Below are 21,868 nucleotides of genomic sequence, written 5' to 3'. Positions count from 1 at the left end.
TATTTAGTCTGGATTGCTTATTGTGCAGTGTGATAAGCAAGTTTTCATGAAATTTTTATTGTAACGCACTTGATCATGAAGGCCCAAAGTTTTGTCATACAATTTGCTGGTTTTAAATATTTCAAATAAAACCTAAAAACTGTATTTATGCTTATTCTATCTCACCTTCCTGCCAGATTGCGATTGATGTGCCAAGGGCGGAGCGATGAGTCTGAGCGGCGGTGGCTGTGGTGGCAATGCTGCTAACAGTGGCGGTACCAATGGCACCACACCACCCATCGGCAGCGCTACCGCGAACTTTTGTACCCCCATCGTCCAAGGCACAAACCACCCCCCTCCCGCCTGCATCGCCCCCCCGCTACCGTACCACGCCAGCTCGATCAGCTTCCGATACGCCACATTCAATAATACACTAAAGCTGCCACCTCCTGAACATTGGCTAAGCACTTTTCACTGTACCTGCAGACAAACGAGAACGCTCTATAATAAATTGATAGCACACCTTACTTAAAAACTTATATTCATCAATACATAGTAAAAATAATACTTCTCAAAAAAGTTTTATAACATGAATCAGTATAAAGCTCACTTTCAACTCTAACCTCCCGGTTATTTATTCGCCCACCGATGCCCTTAAGTTTTCCTACTTTTAGTTTTCCTAAAAGCTTATTCACAGCTTTTATAACCGGTCGTTTTATTTATAATGTAAGAAAAAAGAAACTAGTATCTTCAGTATATAACGTTAACATCGTGTTATGGTATATGTTATCAGGGAATAATGAAAGTGTAACATTTCATATTTCTAATATAAAGATGACAAAGCGATATGAACGCAAGAAACTAATGTTATCATATATGTCGACTGCGGACCCTCATTGTTTCACTTCGTTTATTCCAAAACATATCAAATAATGTCAACGGAGACGTTTATCCACTGGCCGACGATTTCTTCACAAACTCGTCCGCTTGTCTGGTGATGAGGGCGGTCGTCAAAAATATAAAATACATTAACATTTCAGACCCTTTTCGTATATCCAGATAACCCAGTAAAACACTTAAATATATTTATATTTTATAGATTTAGCAGCCTTATCTAAGAGGGGAATATTTTATAAGGAAAAAACAATTATATATCAAGAATCAAAATAACTATTCTATAGTAAGATTAGTGGAATAGTGCATGCGAATTGAAACATTGTTTAATCACAACAAAATAAATGTGTTTGTCGAAAGATATTTCCCCGATCGTAACACGTGGGTCATTATTTGTAGATCAAAGAGATTCCATGTAAAACTCGTATCAATCGAAGCGAAACTCCGACAGTTGAAAGTTGTTCGTCCCTTTGAAATAATTTAGATTTTGCTTTGGTTCGTCTAATTCGGTTCGTGTTCGTGTTAACAAAAATAATACAGTATTTTCAGTAAAATGTTATAGGTAATCTTATATTATAATTGAGTATTGAGTTAAAATAAGACGTTGATACCCCAGATAACTGTGAATTTTGATATTAAGCAAAAAATTTTAGAACATAGAAATTTTGAGCCGCTTCCAAGATTAAACGAGGAAAATTACTCTGCCTTATGCTAAGCCACGCTCGCTAAAATAAAAGAGATTGCACAATGTACACTACCGTGATTTATTGGAGCATATGTTTCACGTCTGAACTATAATCAGCATTGGAACAGATCGCGTTTGATGTAATCGAATATATCATGTTTTAAATAAACTGTGTGATTGCTGGTCGTGGAAGTCAAACTTTATAAAATATTTCGACGTAAATCAATATGAAACGCGATATTCCGCTAAAGAATACTCCGCTTATTTTTATAATAAAAACGAAAACAATAAATTGTCCAAGTTCATTTAAATATTTAGAACCTGTAGCGTGTAAGAAAGATAAAGAATTGTAGGTGTCGGGTCGTTTCCGTAGCAAGAAATGCGCAAATCAGTAGCAATTTATTCAAATGTCCATATTTACATATTCCCTGCTTATTCTAGAATATTTATAGTTGTTACAAATTAGATAATGATCATAAGTACCTATAAATCCATTGAAGTAAACGACTGTGCAAACGTGCGATTTAATGCTAATTGTATCGTTAGTTTAAGGTGTGCGGGAGGTATCGAGTTACTTGCTTCTCTTTTTAAATGTTCTATTATTCATAGAAAAAAACATCATTATTTTTTTTGTTACCAAATTAAACTTATATAAATAATTTGTTTTAATTGCAAGAACAATTATGACAATCATAGAAACGAACAAAAGGCAAAACTATATATTTTTTTAGTTTATTGATAGTGAGTGGCTCCTAAAATGCTTTAATACATGACAAACAATTCTCTTTTTGCGGACCTTCCACAGACGAAGTTTTGGAATTCTTCCCAGGCCTTAAATTTAAGCACACGTTTTAATCCTTTTATGAAATCATTACCAAAAACGAGCGATGGCTATTATTTTGGATACTTACGGGCGTTCACTGTGTTTTTTATTTCACATAATTATTATCGAGATGAAAAATACGCCTCAGGACTCCAGACTCCAGTCTTCATAAAATGTATTTACACATGTACGTATATAAGACCAGAAGCTCACAACATGGGGTCAGTTATTTACAATATCAATAATAATTTTATTGCTCACACTCAAATTATTGTTAGGATGGAACATTTCATTTTTATATTATATGTCTTCAGTTCCAAGAATAGTATTTATAGGAGTTCAAGATGCACAATAATTTCTGATTACTTAAATTTTTCAACACTCTAAGTTGACGTTTTTGTTATGACAGTTTAATATTTGATATGAAAACGAAACAAATAAATAAACGCGAGTACGGTAAAATTTCATACTCATTTAAATCAAAACAAAAGTTATTGACGAAGCTTAGAATATTGTTCTCGTTTAGTTTTGAAGATAATCAAATTATATGTTAAAATATAATAAAAATATTCTAGAAAACTTAATATTTTATACTATAAAACATTACAAAAAAATTATAAAATTAATTTAATAGCGGAATCGATGAAATGAAATCGTGAGAGGCAACAAAATCGATTGACGCTAAACAATAGGATTTGTTCTGTCATCGGACACCGATGTTGGATTTCTTTTTTCGTGGACGTCAACGCGGCGGTGTTTTATTGCTACGTGATATAATAAGAATTCCAGTATATTGATTACTAAAACCTATTGTAGGAATATAGAAATATCCCCAACTTACTGATCTATTCCATCCTCATTATAAATATATAACCTTATACGAAAGGCGTTTATTTCAGAGGCTTTAAGAAAAGAATATATTTTGGAAGGGTTCTGTGGAAACGGTTCCCATTATTCGCGACCCTCCGCGTTAACGATCAATGCAATCGAAATGTAATCGGTTTGACGTGACTAGTATAAAGAAATGTCCGTACAATTGTACACCTAACAGAATTGCTATTGGAACAAACCTATACAATACTTTTAAAAGAGAGTATTACTATCTCATGAAGTTATTTAGAAATAATATATATTCCAATGTATTAGTTTTAACGATAGATATTTTAATGTCCAATTTAAGGGATAACAAATATGAATCAATACATTTCAACAAAACATCATGTTGGATAGAGTGATTATTCGAGCGGAATTTATGACTTCCCGACCAATCCCATTATAACAATAGCCATCATTTAGTGTATGTGGAATTAAAATCCGTGGGAATATAAAGCATTAGTTATACAATTCATGATTCATTTATGTAGCCTGTAGATGTATTGTTCGTCTCAAAACAGTACAATGAAAAGAAAGTTTAAATTTTTTTCTATGGATCATGTTCACGACCAATCACATCAAGAAAGTTTAATCGAAAAATTATATCGTATTCGTTTCGTGAACACAAAAACTTGAGCATGAAAGCGGCTAAATGGGATCGGGTCCTTAAACAAAACGTATAAGAAGTTAATGCATTAACAAGTATCATACATTACGGAGCAAAAACTCGAAAAATGTTCCATCCCCTACCATCCAGTACGAATCTCAATAACGGTCATAAAAGATACATTTTATCCAATTTAATGCGAGCCCACCTCATTAGGCTCTAACACAAGACCGTAGTAATAAAAGTATAAACAAAAATTTCGATCGTAAATCGCCGAACAGGGAGCATAATGTTTGCAAATTGAGCCCATGTTGCCATCTGGCTCCGACTTTTTCTTACGAAACTTATTCATATGCTATAAATAACGAGATACTGCTGTGGTACGATATAAATTTCGTGGTTTGACATTACTTTAGGTTAGAAGATACGATCCCTCGGACTTTGGTCTCGATACATTTCGAATTCTAAAAAACTTCGACACTCCAAGTTGGAGTCGTTTGTAGTTTCAACGTGTATGTATAAAGTATAGAACCACGATTCGTTGTTAGCACAGTCCTGAATTGGAGCTGGTTCGGATCGGATCAAATAAAGAAAAATTCATAACTTAACAATCAACAAAGCAAACAAATCAAATCAGTCAACATCAAAAAAACAAAAAGACATTAGAATAAAACATATTCAGTATTACGACCTGATTTATTAAAACTTAAGTTTGTTTGTTATCGAATTTTAAAAGCAGTAAATATATAAAATGTTACAATTGACTGACATCACTTTATGACATCACTCAAGTCAGTTCTTTGCTTTTAAGGCGTCAAGCAAAAATGACCTCTATTAATACCGAATCACATCGAAAGATAAAAATAAAGGTGTGTCCAGATATTATCGCTTCACTTGTCATTGTTGGAATTAGAGATAGCCTTAATAGCATACACGGGATGCGACTGCAAATCTCCAAAGAGTTTTTGAACATAAACTCAGTGTAGTCATATTATAAATATAAATTTATTGGATTTTAATAGGTGATGTACCTCCGGGAGAGCGAAATAAAAATAATATTTATAGTTAGTTGTAGGACGCAATAACCGCATAGGAAAATATAAAACTTGGAGCACTTGACGTAACGTATATTAAAAACGAATAAAAATTCCTATTGCTGTAACCATTCCAACACTTAATGTGTGATTAAAATATGTAATAGTAAAAAGTGGAGAATTTTTTTTTATTAAAACATATTAGGTTTGCAACAATAACATAACCGAATCTCGGAAAAGACGGCGTGTCTCAATTACCTACATACATACAATATCGATCCAGTTTAAAATATATATCAAACACTATTTTTTCTTATTCCCTTTTTATTTTCTGTTATATTTTATGTACTAGTAATATAGCTATTATGCTACTAAGAGCAAAAAAAAAATTCCGAAATAATATTTGAATTATCAAATACATAATATTTAATACATCCAAGTATTTCAAACGATTGTCTCCGCTTGGAAGTCATTGCCCGTTTTATCTGGTGGTTATCCCATCAATACATGAACGTAAGCAATTAATGACATTGGTTTCTTTATAGCCTAATCGGGCGCCATCACATTAATATCCTTGAAATTGGTAATCATTGAAGGAAATATAATTCCCATTGAGAATTAGGCATGGCGATAAAGTAGAAATTACGCCCTAATACTTCCCATTATACATTCAATTATTCTTCACAGAAATTTCGATAACAGAGTGTAAAAAAACAGGGAGACAAATAATAAAATCTTTTAATTGATAACAAACACTACAAATGTTATTGTAACGTTAAATTTCGTATTCCAGCTATCAATAGTTGAATAAACATGCGGCGAGGAATCAATCAATACGCTATCGACGAGTAACACATAACAATGACAAATTAAACGCAGGAGATTACGTAATCACTGCGATTACGATCTAAGAGTTACGAAGAGGATAAACAATCAGTGTTAATCTAAACTAGTTATAATGACTAAATATTACCTATGCCGTGTCCATATAACATCCGAGTAAGAAATATATATATTGTTATAGCAATAATGGCTATAGTTTTATGATTTAAAAACAAAATAAGAGTATTATGAGCGACGCGGCACCAAATATATCCGACTATCAATCCTGTCAAATGGCCACCATAGCTTATATAGAAGAAACAAGTTTTTGTGTTCCTCTGCTGTTACTTCGAGAGTGATTGCGATAAAACTTTTACTGGATCCACCGCATGCCTACCGTGATAATGTTTCGCTTTATTTAAACACAGCACAGCTCAGGAAGAGCCAGCGATAGTTAAAAACAGTTTCAAATGGAGTTATTACATAAGGCAAATCGTAAAGGCTAGTAATTATGACTTCAAATATCGTACATCAGAAAACATTGTCACTTAAGACTTAACAAGTCCGAAGCCAGTCAAATCTTTTTCTCTTATAGTAACAACCCAAAGACCGATTCCATAATTGCATACAAGTTGCAACCACAATAACGCACACTTTTTTTTAAATTAAATATAGGATTGTTATTTAGAAATAAAAATCATAGGAAATAATTTTAATATGGACTACGTTGGTTACCGGTATGTGTCGTCGTTTTAGCTCTGACTTTAACGTTTGAGTTAACGAGAAGTGCTGGTGACATGTGTTGACCACCGGTAATGTCAAGGAGCCCAGCATTCTCACATGCGACTCCCGTATTGAGGCTAGCCTATACTGACGGATAATTATTATCACTCTTATTTCAACATTACCACTTTATTTTAGCTATTTTAAATATAAATAAAATTAAAGTTAAGTTTATTAAAAAAAAACATTTTAAAACGTATATTTTTTTATTCTTTTAATATACGAGGCTAGATTTCACACTTTTGCTTGCGTGTTTGGTCTGCTATTTTCTGTTCTTCCATTTGATAGATTTATGTTGCAAAAAGTAGTTCACGTATTAGTGTAGCACTTTAGCTACCTAAATGCAAATATACGTTCAGGTAGATTTTGTACTTTTTAGAATGACACAATTTTATGTTGGTTTTTTACGAAAGTTTCATCGTGTACTAAATCTACAGGAAAAATGTGGAACGATACAGAATAAAAGATAAAAATTGCTTATATACAACTGAGCCGTTATCATCATGTCATCTCCGTGTTACGTTTTAACGAGTAACGCAAACAAATAAAAATTACTTCAATAAAAAAAAAACAATATTACATACAGTTAAGGTGTAAAAAAGATATCCCACCTTGTATACCGTGAAGTTCTCACAATAGCCGTTAAATATAAATCCGTCCTTATGAGGCCTGATCTGAATTCAATAGGACCAATATGGAAAACACACTGTATAAACGATCAGTGTCAGTTGGTGAGAGAATTAAACTTCATTTCTCAAGTCGGATAACGAAATGTGCATTCTTATAAATCATAACTGCCGCGAGTGAAGACAACTACGATTCATGTAAACATAATAACAGAAATGATGTCATTCAAACAGACAAACAGTCCATCGCGATAGTTTATTAACAAGCAAGAGACGACGTGTTCGCAATATTCTATATGATTGATTGAAGCGTAAATATTATTATTAAAATATACTTGTCAGTATTTAACTCAGATATATGTAGGTATATCATTAAACTAAAATTTCCTGTTGTCTAATAACGTGGAACGAGAAATTAACACCATATTTTACAACACTTGAAACAGTTGCATAAGCCTTAATTTTTTAAGATTGTTTATATACTTGTATAAACATTAATAAATAATTATATAGTAAATAATCAAAATATTACTAATTTACAGTTAAAATACTATGCAATAACAACAAAGTATTTTATTAGTGTAAATGAATGAAAGACAACACCACTACTCAAGTTTTTCCTGTTCTAAGAAACATTTCGTAATATTAAATTACAGGTTAATATTTTTAAGTACGGAGTAGAAATATGTATTTACAAATAGTTTGGTCAGAATAATGGTTCTGCGTTTTCTTACTACAAATATTGCAATTAATGAAAACTATGTAGATATCGTTTTGACGTCAATTTCACAGTTATATAAGATTGACTTACAACGTCATTGGTATAGAACGGTGATTGAGTGATAAAAATTGTAACACTGACCCCATATACAAGTTATATCCAACACAGATTACATAGCATCTGTGAATTATAAACGAAGGTCATGTCACTTAGCGAACTCGTCGCAAGTACTGCGTTTTATACACTGCTAAACGAAGATTTTATTTACAAACATCAAAGGTTGAATCCATATACAATAGCAATAATACATTTTAATACAATTACCTGTTTTAATAGCAAAAAATATTATATTATTTAAATAACTCTTGAAGCCTGAAGGTCATCACGACTGCTATGTAAATACTTTAGTCTAAGCCTGATTGATGACGACTTTTAGACAGGATATTTGTATTAAAATCATTATGGTACTATAATAACTATACTTTTATAATTTAATAGGATTATAAGAATATTATAATTAGTTTAAATGGGACATTGCCCGAATCTATGCAATAGACAAACAGAATGTAAGTGCCAGGCATTTTTTGAACACTTGTAAAAACAAGCAGTGCGTCGAATTTAAGATAGTTCAAATTAGACCAAATAAATATTAGAAACATATAAGGGGAAGGGTATTAAAATGTCATTAAAACTTTAGTTCAAAAAACATTACTATCAGAATCGTACAAAGAATTGCACAAAAAAACCTTAACATGAATAGCGGCGAGTATATAACAACAAAAAATTAGATTTTCTATTCGATAATACTAATGCAAGTAATGGTCAATAAAAATTTTACGATATAAGCAAAAATAATTGCTAATATACAATTATAGGGACTATAATTGCTTGTACTATTACAAGTAATAGAGTCTGCTAGAACCGCTAAGAGGTAAGTAATCCTGCATAGTTATTAAAGGAATAATAAACCTTATAAATCCTAAAGAAAATATGTGTAAAGTATTAATAGTGGCAGCGAATGTAACGTATCGCTAGTTGGGAACATCGTTAAACTGTCTTTGGTACTCATTTTTATGATTCATTTTAACACATTACACTAAAGATCGATTTAAAATAGGGCTGGTAAAACTATATACATATAATAAGAATTTAAAAAATATCATGAAGATTTTTTTTAAGCTAATTCGTAACAAATTGTAAGTTATAATGTTTGTTCTGATGTATAAAAGAAATGTTATTGCCAACCCTAACTCAAGCCAGCCGCAACAAAAGAAACACATAAGAATAAAACGTCGGTACGTGAACATCGTTATGTAACTTGGAGGATGTTTTTTTGTACGTTCTGATAGCGGAACGGATCACGAAAACGAGATCCTTTATCGCATATCGTAATTAATACTTCATCATTATACTATATCATTCTAATTATATAAAAGAATTGAATCGACTAAAGTTGTTTATAGTAAAATGCATGCAAAGTACATAATATGAGGGCGGTGAAAAATCAATCAAATCGATAAGGTATTAACGAGATAATTCTATACGAGCTTAGACGTTAAGACGTCCGATAACTCTGAGAATGGTTGACGTATCTCGATCCATGTAGTACGGTTACAATGATTCATAGTGTGTCCCGGGACTAATGGAACAGGTGTGTTTGAATTATCGATAAACTAATAAATATAGCCTTTTTCTGAGAAGCATCACTTACGTTAATTGTAGATGTTTTATTACAATATAATATTATGTGCATAGCGTTATTTGTTTGTATGTCTCAAAATAAAAAAAAAATGATTTAATAGGTAAAGGCTTGCGAGAAACAAAACATTTGTCATAACAACAAATTATGCACATTAATTATAATACATAATCTGTAGACACGAAGTATTTCTTATGAGAATTCGAAAGATTTTTCTGCAGCATCAAATTATAAAGACAGATATCAATATTACAAAAAAAAGTGTCTCCATTCATATATTTTTTTATCTTTACAATCTTAATTTTAAGGTGTTAAAATAAAAAAATTACATTTTCAACGAGTTCCTAAAAGAGTTTTTGCATTTAAAATTCAAGCGGGACCATTCATAACCGGTCCCAAGTAAAATTTATTTTAATCAACTTCACTTGAAAATATCAATAAAGTTTTCGGTGCGATAAAATGTTATGATACCATTCGTTTCATTTTAATGGACACGTCGGCTTAGCAATTCGTTGCCTTATTTAATTCCTTTTGTACCTACCCGCTTCTAATTGAAGGCCGTTTCAAAAAAATACATACTTGCTAAATATAGCAAACGAATATACTGTATACAATTTCTTTGGCTAAATATTCTGTTGCACAATTAGCAACAACGTTATCAATATTAATGTTATACAATTTTATTCATTCATACTCTATTGCAAACAGGATTCACGGCTGTTGATTTCGTAAGTAAAGTCAGTCATCTAATCCGTTCCTATAAGTTTTGTTACATATATATGTGTATATATTTTATAACGATATTCGACGCATAACATATGCGATCAGTCAACGGAATCATAATTTTCATAGCCATTATATCATTTTCAAGCTCGGATTACATTGAATAAAGTCGGAACTAGTTAAATAAGTTACAACAACCATAAGTAACAAAACTCATTAGAGAACACAATTGATACTCATAATAGAACCGAGCTTGGATAGCTTCTATACAATTTATCATGAGATCTTATAATGAGTTCACGAGTTAGCAACACTAGTACATTGTAAGTAGCAACGGATGCAATTAAAGACTGGATATTAGTTGTTTGAGAGCAATTTTTCCTCCGAGGTGTTACATTGATTAACAGTCATTGTAGCTTGGATTTAGTATGAAAATAGATTGGATTGTGCATAGTTATAGAGGAAACAAACAGTAAGAATATATGGAGATACATTACAGATGCGTACTTAGATGATATCATGTTTCATTGCCTTCCATAAAGAGAGATTTTTTTAAACTAAGAAAACTGCAGGTAACTTTAAATATGAATTTTATAGACAGACATTCATAAATACATATCAAAATTGAATAGAACATTGATGCATGCGCCAGATATGAATGAACATAACCAAGACGTATATTTTCATAGCATATTGTAAAACAAAGACATTTAAATTTATAATTCTTACTCGTAAACCGAGAACTCAAACCGCGTCTTTATCGTCTGGCCATCAAAGTTTTTATTCACGCATCTCATTATGAGTTTAATGATGTTTTAAAAAGGAGTAACGTAAGGTTTAAAATACTGTGTTGTAATAAAACGATATGTAGCAAAGCATACATTGTACAACAGAAAGAACGATTTTATTGAACCAAGTAAATAATATAAAGGAATTATTGTGATTGAAAACAATATAAAGAGTGTTGTAAGATATTTCCTTAATATAAAAAAGGTAACAAAACAAAACTATATCGCCGTTATACGGCAGCGATATTGAAGAAATTTTATTGGTTTGTTTCAACATTACAAATAGACTTCATTCATGAAACAAAACATTTGTTATTTCATAGCAATGTATTGAACGTCGTGAAAGATTTGCCTGGTATAATGAATGTTACGAATAACATTACCAGATTATATTTTGTGTTATATTTATTATTATATGTATATTCAATTATTTATAATTTAAATAAAATAAAAATTATGTTTACAAAATGGTAAATTAATATTCATATTTGAGCTTCAGCTCACAAGCCGTGAGTAAAATAAACAAAAATCACGAGCAAAGCACATTTTTAATGAATACAAACTCTTATCACACGTTAAGTTCATAGAGAGAAAGCTATAAAACCTTTGCCCGGCGAAACCTGAAGATAACAAAATTATCTTCTTAATGCACAGATTTTGCATCTGAAACCTTTTTATTTCCCAACAATACAATGGTCATGACAACGGGAGAACAAGGCAACGATATTACGATATAAAGACGACATCGGACCCAACAATGCAAAATTAACTCGCCTTATCGATGAAATGGAACAAATGATGTTTTTCAGTTGAATCCCTGCTTGCAGATGTTTCCCCTACGATTAACTGAGCATGTTTTGTTATATATATTATGATTCCAATCTAACCGAATTCGATTTGTACCCTACATCTTTTGGGTAATTTTATAAAAGAAAATAATGTATACATGATAAAAGGCTAGATTGACGCAAACTTTGCGCCATACGATCGTAATATTTTTATATGAAACGCTCATGACCTCAATCGTGTACAGAGACAATATTACTCCGAGATGACGATACTCGTACCCTCAATTGCTAAATGGGCACGCTCGTCTATAAAATCTTAACAAGACTGACGTCAATTGGCCATCACGTCGCTAGCCCTGGAATATTCAAGGTCTCTTAATGAGAATACATCAAAGAATACTTTCAAGCTAATAACTATCAATAATATAATAACGAGTGTACTATAGATAAAGAAACCATGCAATGAGTAATACGATAAGTAAATCAAATAATGATAAAATTTAATAGCTACATAACATTCAAAATTAAATCTAATATGGATACAATACGAGATAGCAAAAAATATCAGCCAAGTGAAAACTAATTGGTCGGAGCAAAAAGCTGGAAGCTATTAATCAGAGTCAATATACAAGATAAGTCGTTTGTAATTGAAATAGATAAGAAAAACTTATATATAATAGTAAACTAATGACCGATGGGTCATTGAGCTTTCGTTTCCTTTAAAATATAAAGCAATAAAACAGTTTTAACTATTTCCAAGAACGTCAAACGATTTAAATTAAAAATCTATGTATAATAAAATTGGTTGATCAATTCGGGTTTCCAGATAATAGAATATTTTTTTTAACTTTTATTTCATCAAAGCATTGTTATCATAAAATGTATTTATTTGATATGTACAGATTGTAAGCAATAAGTAAGCATTTCAGTTTTAAAAGAACAGAACAATTTAAACAGACGCAGATAAAATACTGGCATTATGACCGGATATATCGCAGCTATAACTCTTTGGGCCAATGGAATTTAAAAATCTCGCTACGGATGATAGCCCTGAACACGGAAAGCTAAGGTATTATCATGTTTTCCCATTATTACAAATGTCTTATGAAAAATTAATATTAACTATTAAAAAATTTGAGCAAATATTTTTTTATGTCCATAATATTAAATGGATAATCTTCATTAATTTAATTATTAATATAAAAACTACTTTTAAATGATTTCACATACTTAAAGAAAAAACAAAATATACTTTGCATTGAGGAGGGGTTATCCTAAAAGATCTACATTAAAAACAATTTTGATTCATTTCATCTTATCGTGTATGCAGGCTAACCCTCACAACATGTGATTATGATAATTAGAGACATGCCTCTTTGAATAATAAAAAAATAACACACATTTACGCTCTATTGAGGCCATACGATACATTGTGCATAATATGAAATCATAAAATTTTATAAAATATAAAATTAATTTTTTAAGTCCATTAATAAAAAATGAATAGTTTCAATGCACACAATAGGAAATTTATTCCAAATGAAATTATTATTAAAAATATCACGCCCGCGCTGGAAATGCCTGTGTTGGAACTAAAAACATACTAAACAATGTTTAAACACGAGTCTACCAAAGTCTTTTATCAACGGACGCGGTCTACAGAAACTATGGTTAAGTAAATTACAGACTTGCCGTTTTATTAGCATAAAATGCATTTTCTTGATTTAGTGTAAATTACAGTGCACCACTCCAACCTTGCCTAAATAATTAGGACACAAACCGACTTTGGCAGGAACCCCAATTTAATATCCCTAACTCGCATCGAAATAATTTATTGATTTAGAGTATATCATTAAATTTACATTTTTTTTTATAAAACAATAAATAATATTCAAAATTTTCGTTCCGGAGCTTAAGAGATAAGTAAAAATAATTTAGATTCAAGAGTAACCTTGTCGGTAATTTGTACCGTGTCAAGGATCAAACTCGTTACCTGGTATTCAATTATATTGAAGTAACTTTAACAATGATTTATGTGTACAAAAAAACCACGTTAGTTTCTCTATTTTTCATTCTATTGGATGTTTGTATAATCAATTATAGAAAAACGAAACAATCTCGGTATATACATAGTTAAATAAGTCGTATCCGAGCAAGGTAGCATCAATAATATTCACGATTCCATAATAAACTTATAATGTCTACTTAAAATTTGTAATACAAACATAAATTTTAAAAGGTATTAAAAGTCTCATATAAAGTCGTCGTTAAATTTTCCAAAGCCTGGATTTCAGTTATCGTGATAAGAAAGTTTTGTGTCTGTACAAAAAATTTTTGGACAAATATTTAAAAAATGTAATACAGCCATTACTTGGTAATTTTTCTTGGAATACGTACAGGTCATTAGGTTTGCACCCAAGGCTCTGTTGTGTGTTGCGTCTTTGCAGACCTTGATCTACCACATAATAATATATGCAAATGACACGGTGCTTGTCATATTTTAACCTAAAATCGTAAGTCTGTAGCAGTTTAATAGTCATTATTTAAATTGTTAACTACATTTCGTAATACAAAATTAATAACTGCTAGTATAACATTAAAAACTTAATTTAGAAATAACAATAGTGATATTAAAAAAGATTATTTTCATAAACCACAGCGAGCCGTCGGAGTATACCTTTGTTTATAATCACAACGTGTCGCGCACTTAACTTTGTATTCGGGCAAAGTGATTTTTAATTGCTTTAAGGCGATCAGAAGCCATAAATCTACGAATGACTTGTAATGATGTCGTAAAGGAAAATTATTCCTTAGAGTCTCAATCATAGAGTCCAAATTTTAAAACAAACTTTAATTAATAACGTCAAAAATACGAAAAAATACAATAAGCCATGCATCAATAGTTAACGACCAGTTCCGTTCTTATAGAATAGTCTACTGTGCCAACCCACATCGCGTATTGCAAAATCACTGCGAAACATTAAATACGTAATTGCAATTACACAATTTTTCAATTACATTTGCTTTTATTTTACAATTGTAACAACAAATATATAAATGTAATAAATATATATAGTTTTTTGTTTATTTGATTCATTGTTAAATCATGTTAAAAGAATTGTAATAATATTAATTGAAATACAGCTTAAATTGACGATTGTTTCATTGAACATTCTCTTTTATGAATTATAACAAACAAACAAAGACTACAGCAACAGTGTAAAAATTTTACATCTAATTTACTTTAGCAACTGCTTTTTCCTACATGCATTTGATTATTTTTTTACTAAGCTGTAAAAATCGCTGTTACCGCTTATTGCCTTAAAATAAACATTAAAAAAAAAATTTTTTTAATGTGTTTTGACACGGCGGCATTAGTTAATATTAATAGAGATTTCATTTTTTTGCCAAAAGTATGGCAGTCGGAGTACCTTTAACCTTGTTCATAATTTATATTTATTTATTAGATTCCATCAACAATAAAAAATAATTGGCTCTAAATAACCCGATTAGGGAAAACTAAACCTCTGAAGACCTGGTAACGAAGTCATTGACTAGAAACTTGAATTATGAAAGAAGCAGTTAAAAATAATGAAACCATTTTTTTCACTCTCCTTATTTAGCTATAAGTATATCTTTTTGGAATATTTCTTCATGCTAAGACTTTCTATTTGAAATGACACAAATACCATCTTATCCCATATATGGTTTAACGACAGGATATAACTTAATGCATTATTTAATATTTATAAAATCCGTACAGATTTATGGGGCATGTTAAATTAAAAAAAAATGATTACTTCTGTGTACCTTGAAACTGACGCAATATAGTTTTCAAGGCATTTATATCACGATAATTCAACATATCAGCAAGTTCATCTAATTTAAAACGAATGTAGGATGCAGTAAAAACGCTGATTGAATACCTGATAAAAAATGTACTCAATCTGACCTTTGTTTTTGTGAAAAACTGAGCAGAGGCTAAATAAAGAATCACAAAGTTGGGAGCGATATCATTTGGCGTGTGTTGTTGTACTTATAACAACATTCCACGTAACAAGGGAAGGGGAACTGGCAAAAACAACAATCATCAGAAATATCAAACGCAAGAGTGCCAGGTTATACATACAAGCCTTAACAGAGTACCTAACGAGCGTATTAAATCAAGAAGGCAGGTGTGGAATCGCCTTAAACGGCAAAGGCAGCTGCCTACTAGAATGCTCTGACTGACCGCATGATTTATTTACACAATTAACTCCAGACGCCAGGATCTTATGGGATTATTAGACATGTAGTCCATTCGTATGTGCCTAACGATTTGCCCAGGCAAAGGAACTATTCATTTGAAGCTCAATAAATTATAGATAAAGATGGTAGTACGTTTGATTTATGGACAGCATTCAATCTGACATTATGTATTCCTTAGAGGTAAGAAAGATATCTCCTACAATAGATATCGGAGGAATTTAATTTAGGAATTTGAACAAATTTACAATATTTTTTTCTATGAATCTTTATGACAATATTATATAACGAGTGTTTGTAACTGCATAAATGGTAGTATAACACGTTTAACGTGCACATTGGTCTTGTTGCATAGCTTAATTAGATATGATATGAATGTCGACATTCGAGAATTCTACTAAGTCTACTAACTCCCTGTTTGTTTTCCAAGAAAACATAAGAATTTAAGAAATTTGTAATGTACACAGCACCTTTAGGAATCTAAAAGATCTGTTAAGGAAGAGGTTCTTAGTTACGTTGTTACTTTGAAATTTGTGAAATATCCTCTGGTTTTAATACTACACATTTAAAAGGGAAAATAAGAGAGACAACATAAATTCAGTTCGGAGACGAAGTTATTCCTCAAAGTCAAGAATTTTAAATGGAATCCAATTAAATCGTGATCAGTGGGGACCGTGTAAATAAAAACTTATACTCGACAATTAGTTAGCAGACCGGCCTTAATTAAACCCAAAGTGCTCATTAAATGAGCAATTATAAAAGTTATAACCACAACTTTAGAGGGCTGAATATTTATAGAATCATTCCCGTTTTACATTTTATAGGCTGGAGAAACCAAGTTTTTGAAATTAAGCATTTAATATTTCCTTAAAATAGAATAGAAACATTAAGAATTCTGATGAAGGAAATCCAATCGTCATAAATTATGTGTTCTGATTTCAGTATTATCAAGAGTCCGTTGGGATTTTCAATAATATTTGATCTCTAACTTAAATTCACTCCGTCCTTACTTCATTGAGGGTATGTTAACTTTTGATTTGTTATACATAATAGATACCGAGAATAAATTTCCTATGATTAGTTTAGTATTAAGCATGCGACAGAGGAGACAGAGAAACTTTTCGTCATTTGATATAGTACAAAATTAATTCGTAACAAGGGTATGTCAGTTTCAGACTTCGCATAGCAGAAGTGTTTGGAAACTTTATAGAGAAGTTTGACAGCGCACCTCTTAGCTAGTCCCTGGAGAGCAATCCTAAATTATTAGGACATTTTAAAACCATTCCTTGATTTATAGATTGATATAAATTATTTAACCCTTCATTTTATTTTTAAAAAAGAAACGAAATTTCCAAAATCACGGTTGCGTCTAAAACATAATATTTTTTAATAAATAAAAGGACAATCGTAATCTTTTACGATAATTATGAAGTAGGTAGTGGGCCTATAATATTTAAAATAGTTAATGAATATAAATTAAGTGTATATTTAAAACCAGTTGCACAATCGCAAGTGATTGCAGAAGCGCAACACATCAAACGGGATGACAAAAAAGTTAATGATAATACATACGACCCGAGCCTTGATACAAATATGATATTAGCTGCAAATTTTTCTATTCCCGGCCGATGTAACTTGTTTGAGACTCAGCTTCTAGTCAGTGAACTTACCTGTAAATAAAAAAGAAGTACATTTGTAATCTATAGACGATAGAGATACAACGCCTCGAGGTAAAGAGATGAAAGGGAATTAAATTGTACGTTTTATTATATAAGATACATTGTTTACGACCTGTTAACAGACGGATAATTAATATGCGAGTCAAAGTTTATATATAATTTATTTGTTATCTGAGCCAATAAATAAATATACATTTAGAGGCATCATAAAAAATCTAATTAATGCGAGTTGAAAGAAACCAACTAGATACTAGTAGTGAATGAACATTTAAAATAGCGATTAAAAATCAATTGTAAATTAAATTTAAACTCACTGTTTAATAAGTACACAATAAGAAATTAAACATTATTAAAACACAAACACTGGTCGTTCGAAAAGCAACAGTTTTTTGGCTGTCCCAAAACTAATTTATATAAAATTAGTTGAAAAGTAAGCTAAGGGTAGCGACGAAAACGGATGACGAAATGGGACGAAATTATAAGGGTTGTTTTTGTTTTGGCTTTGGTTTAAAACAAAGTAAGGTAAACTGAATTCTCATTCTAGGTAGGCAAGTTTTACTAATTAAGTAAAATATTTTATGTAATATAAAAGCATACTGCCAAAAATCGTTGGAATTTGTAAAATTTTCGTTGTTACTTTGAATGGAACATTAAATAATTTATGTAAGGATTGTGTTTATTGGAAGCAATTGATATTATATTTAAAACATTTGTGAACGTTATTTTAAATGAATTTTATTATTATGAAAATCAGCTATATCTTCAGTACGACAAGACCCGAGCGGTTTGTAGTAAATTACCTCAAATAATGAAACAAAGTAAATAACTTTTTCTTTTAAATTGATGAAAATTCCTGTGACGACGCCGGCAAATTGCTTAAAGAACCGAGACATTCACACGCTTCTGCCTCATAAAAAGTTGTCGTAGAATTTGTTATTGACAGACTATTTAAATTGGCCAACTCGATGCGTCGGAATGATGTTGCAACTTGCAGCAGAAACAAAAATAATTTAACTGGGTGCCACGTACAAAAACTCGTTCAGACCATATTTATGAAATAACAGCCGACAACCTATTGAAGTTCCAGGAGGTAAAACATATTTTTATTGAATCTGTTATTATCACGACTTATCGCAATATGATTTAAAACCACTTACATTACTTTTTCATTCGATATCATCATATTTACATCAAATACCTTCAATCTTTTATGGTCCAAATAATGATGTTTTAAATTAGGTTTGTTATTGGAAATAATCATAGTTGTATCGAATAATGATTTATAGGAGAAAATAAACAATACGTAAATATACATCGATAGTTGATGCATTTCAAAATCCATCAGCAATACAATACAATAAACATCTCACGACAAAATTTAAGAATATTGAAGCTGATCCGTTCACCTCTTCAAATAACTGGTTCCGCAAGGTCTCGTGTTAATGATATGCTAAAAGACATTCGTCTCCTTATTATAATTAACTATAATTTAAAAATAATCATATGAAATACGCCATTTAATGATTGCCGTAAGGATACAATTCGGGGATACGTATATGACTAAACCTTTAAAGAACTCGGTTTTCCACGAAGCAGTACTTAAATGCTTTACTTAAAGTTTTTAAGATGAATATTTTACGATACCGACGCCACAGTTATTAATTAAAGACCTCATGTATATAAATATATATTAACCGTGACACATAAACAAATGAAGCACGGGCGAAATTAATTTGGGAACCAAAATATAATAAGCAAGACGACGTTCGGACGAAGACAAATGATTTTGAACAAATACTTCGTATGTTTGGGAAAGAAACCCTTCGCTTGGCAAGAAACCACCTCCGATGATTGAGCCAAATAGGTCGAAGCTAAGAACTTACATTGCACTACTCTAACTTTACAGAAAAATAATTCTTGTTGTGCATTCACGAGGTAGAGATACCGAATGATTTGTTGACATGTGAGTAAAATTTACTACAGTTTCACTAGCGATTTGAAACCTTATACTTATGAGAAAAACACCGCAGATATTTAAACAAATAAATAATTAGTATAAGAGTGTCAGTCGACAAGTAAATATGTCAAAACGTAAGTGCTAATTTACAACAGAATTGTAATGACAGGACTAGCGGATGTTCATACATAGTCAATTACAGAACCTTTCAATAATTCGAGAGAATTCATAAGAACAATTATATGCCCGTGATGTTGATGTATTCGACGTGATGTTTGACGCGATAAGGCACGGAGCCAACTTTGGGAGATATAGCCGATATTACACGTGTACGCAAAATGTTTGTTATAGCGATAGTAAATGTATGGATGAGACGAATGAACAGTCATTACTATTCCTCATTGCTGAACACTAATTGACTTAAAATATAAAACATTAATCCCGTTTCCGGCGTATTGAAATAAGTAGGTCTTTGAACAATTTTATAAATCGAGCATAATGTCCGTGTATCTTTGTAGTAAAACAAAAAACTTCATTAAGAATACAATAGCTTTAGTTATTCAAAAAAGAATCCATCAGCTGTCATAGCCAGTGGTGTACGAACCGGCATTAAATTCAGTTAGGTAACACATCCAAATCTATTAGCATAAAGCGGAGTTATGTTACAATGATCAAAGACATTTAAATTACACTTAGGATAATTTTGGGCATCTGCCCTGATGATCACAAGGATAGCAAATTGAAACTTTACATGTACCTACTTGATGTAAACTCATTTAAATATTTCAATAAACGCAAAGACCTTTTTGTATTACTAAACTTAGCTTTACTGAAACACGATCTTTAAAAGAAAATCTTTTGAATATAGCAAGGTATAAATTTAGTATCTAAATAAAATAAAAAAATATATTATTATAAATAAAAAATTATATTATAATATTAATAAAATATAATCTAAATTATTTTCCAACTAAAACATAACATAAGATTTTATTTGCAGTTTAAATGAAGTCATAATTGTAAATCAAACTGATCTTTATCCCTAACAAGTTCTGGACGTCAACCATGTCAGCTATACGATTGTGACGCAATGCTTTTCATTATTAAATTTTGGTGTTTTATTAATACACTGATGGTAAAACGTAGATGCGGACTAGGAGATATAAAGACGAGTTTTGGCGAAGCGCCTATCGTAATATGAATGGAATCTTGGTAGGAATTATAACGTCCATGGTTGAAATACTACAAATACAATTTGGAAATCAGTTAAAAATACAAATTTAGCGCCCGGTATCCACTTGCAATTTTTATTTTATTAAAAATTTGCTAAAAATCAAAAATAATTCATAATAGTTTTCTCTACCTTTGCCCGTTTCCTGTAAGGCATCGGAATAATAAATATATCAATATTGTCTACGATGTTTTGCAATTTATCTTTATATTTCCACTGCTTTATTTTGTTTAAATATATTAATTAAAGCTCCCGTAACAGTCCCAGAAACACTTCTGTTGGTACAGCCATCTCGTCAATCACGGGAAATCGTCCGACATCGGCAATGAAATAGGAAATCCGATTAGAACGAGTAAACAAAACCCAATCGTAATGTTTACAACGTACCTTGCGACTGAACAGCTTGTTCCGATAACCATTCAGATCGAATTAAACCGAATCTCATTACTGATGCCGTTAACATTGTTCCAGTCAGTCAATACCGACGAATAGATTAAACTTGATATCAAGTCCCTACCTACATTTAAGGAAGATTTAATATTCATGTTCTGCTAGTACACACAACATATCTCTAATTCTTTATTATTTCATCCTGTATTATTCTTCTCAGATTAACCACACAAAATCGATTATTTTGTCCATTATAAGGGAGATTTAAAACATCGATAAAATATGGTTGTTAAACAATATAATTCTTTGTCGAATCAGTGAATAACAACCGAAGCGAATCGAAGCCATTTAACATATAATTATGAATATTTCAACTTTACTTATCCGTGTGAACATTTATATTTGTACTCGTATAACAACTTCGGAAAACATGTTATAATGAACATTTCAAGATCAGCTTGACCCACATTCAAAAATGACTTTTACTTTTTATGGAATCGTAATTGTTATAATTATTTTTT

At 31.0% G+C, this 21,868-nt stretch overlaps 1 protein-coding gene across 6 annotated transcripts in view; it reads right to left on the bottom strand.

Moving 5' to 3' along the window:
* LOC116779344 (uncharacterized) overlaps positions 1 to 21,868 on the bottom strand; it is a 188,435-nt gene that overhangs the window by 32,383 nt on the left and 134,184 nt on the right. For 2 of the 6 annotated variants that reach the window (XM_032673592.2, XM_032673589.2), the window contains exon 2: positions 166 to 459. The exons of 3 other annotated variants lie outside the window; for them this stretch is intronic. In XM_032673592.2, the coding sequence (XP_032529483.2) occupies positions 166 to 348 (183 nt within the window). In that variant the 5' untranslated portion in view covers positions 349 to 459. Of the gene's footprint in view, positions 1 to 165; positions 460 to 17,662; positions 17,761 to 21,868 lie in introns of all 6 variants that reach the window. One more of the 6 variants, XM_061523191.1, reaches the window with a different exon arrangement.

The sequence above is a fragment of the Danaus plexippus genome, chromosome 2 (genome assembly GCF_018135715.1).
Source record: "Danaus plexippus chromosome 2, MEX_DaPlex, whole genome shotgun sequence".
Taxonomy (NCBI): Eukaryota; Metazoa; Arthropoda; class Insecta; order Lepidoptera; family Nymphalidae; genus Danaus; species Danaus plexippus.
The sequence above is the reverse complement of the archived record's forward strand: the minus strand, read 5'-3'. Positions and strand labels throughout refer to the sequence as shown.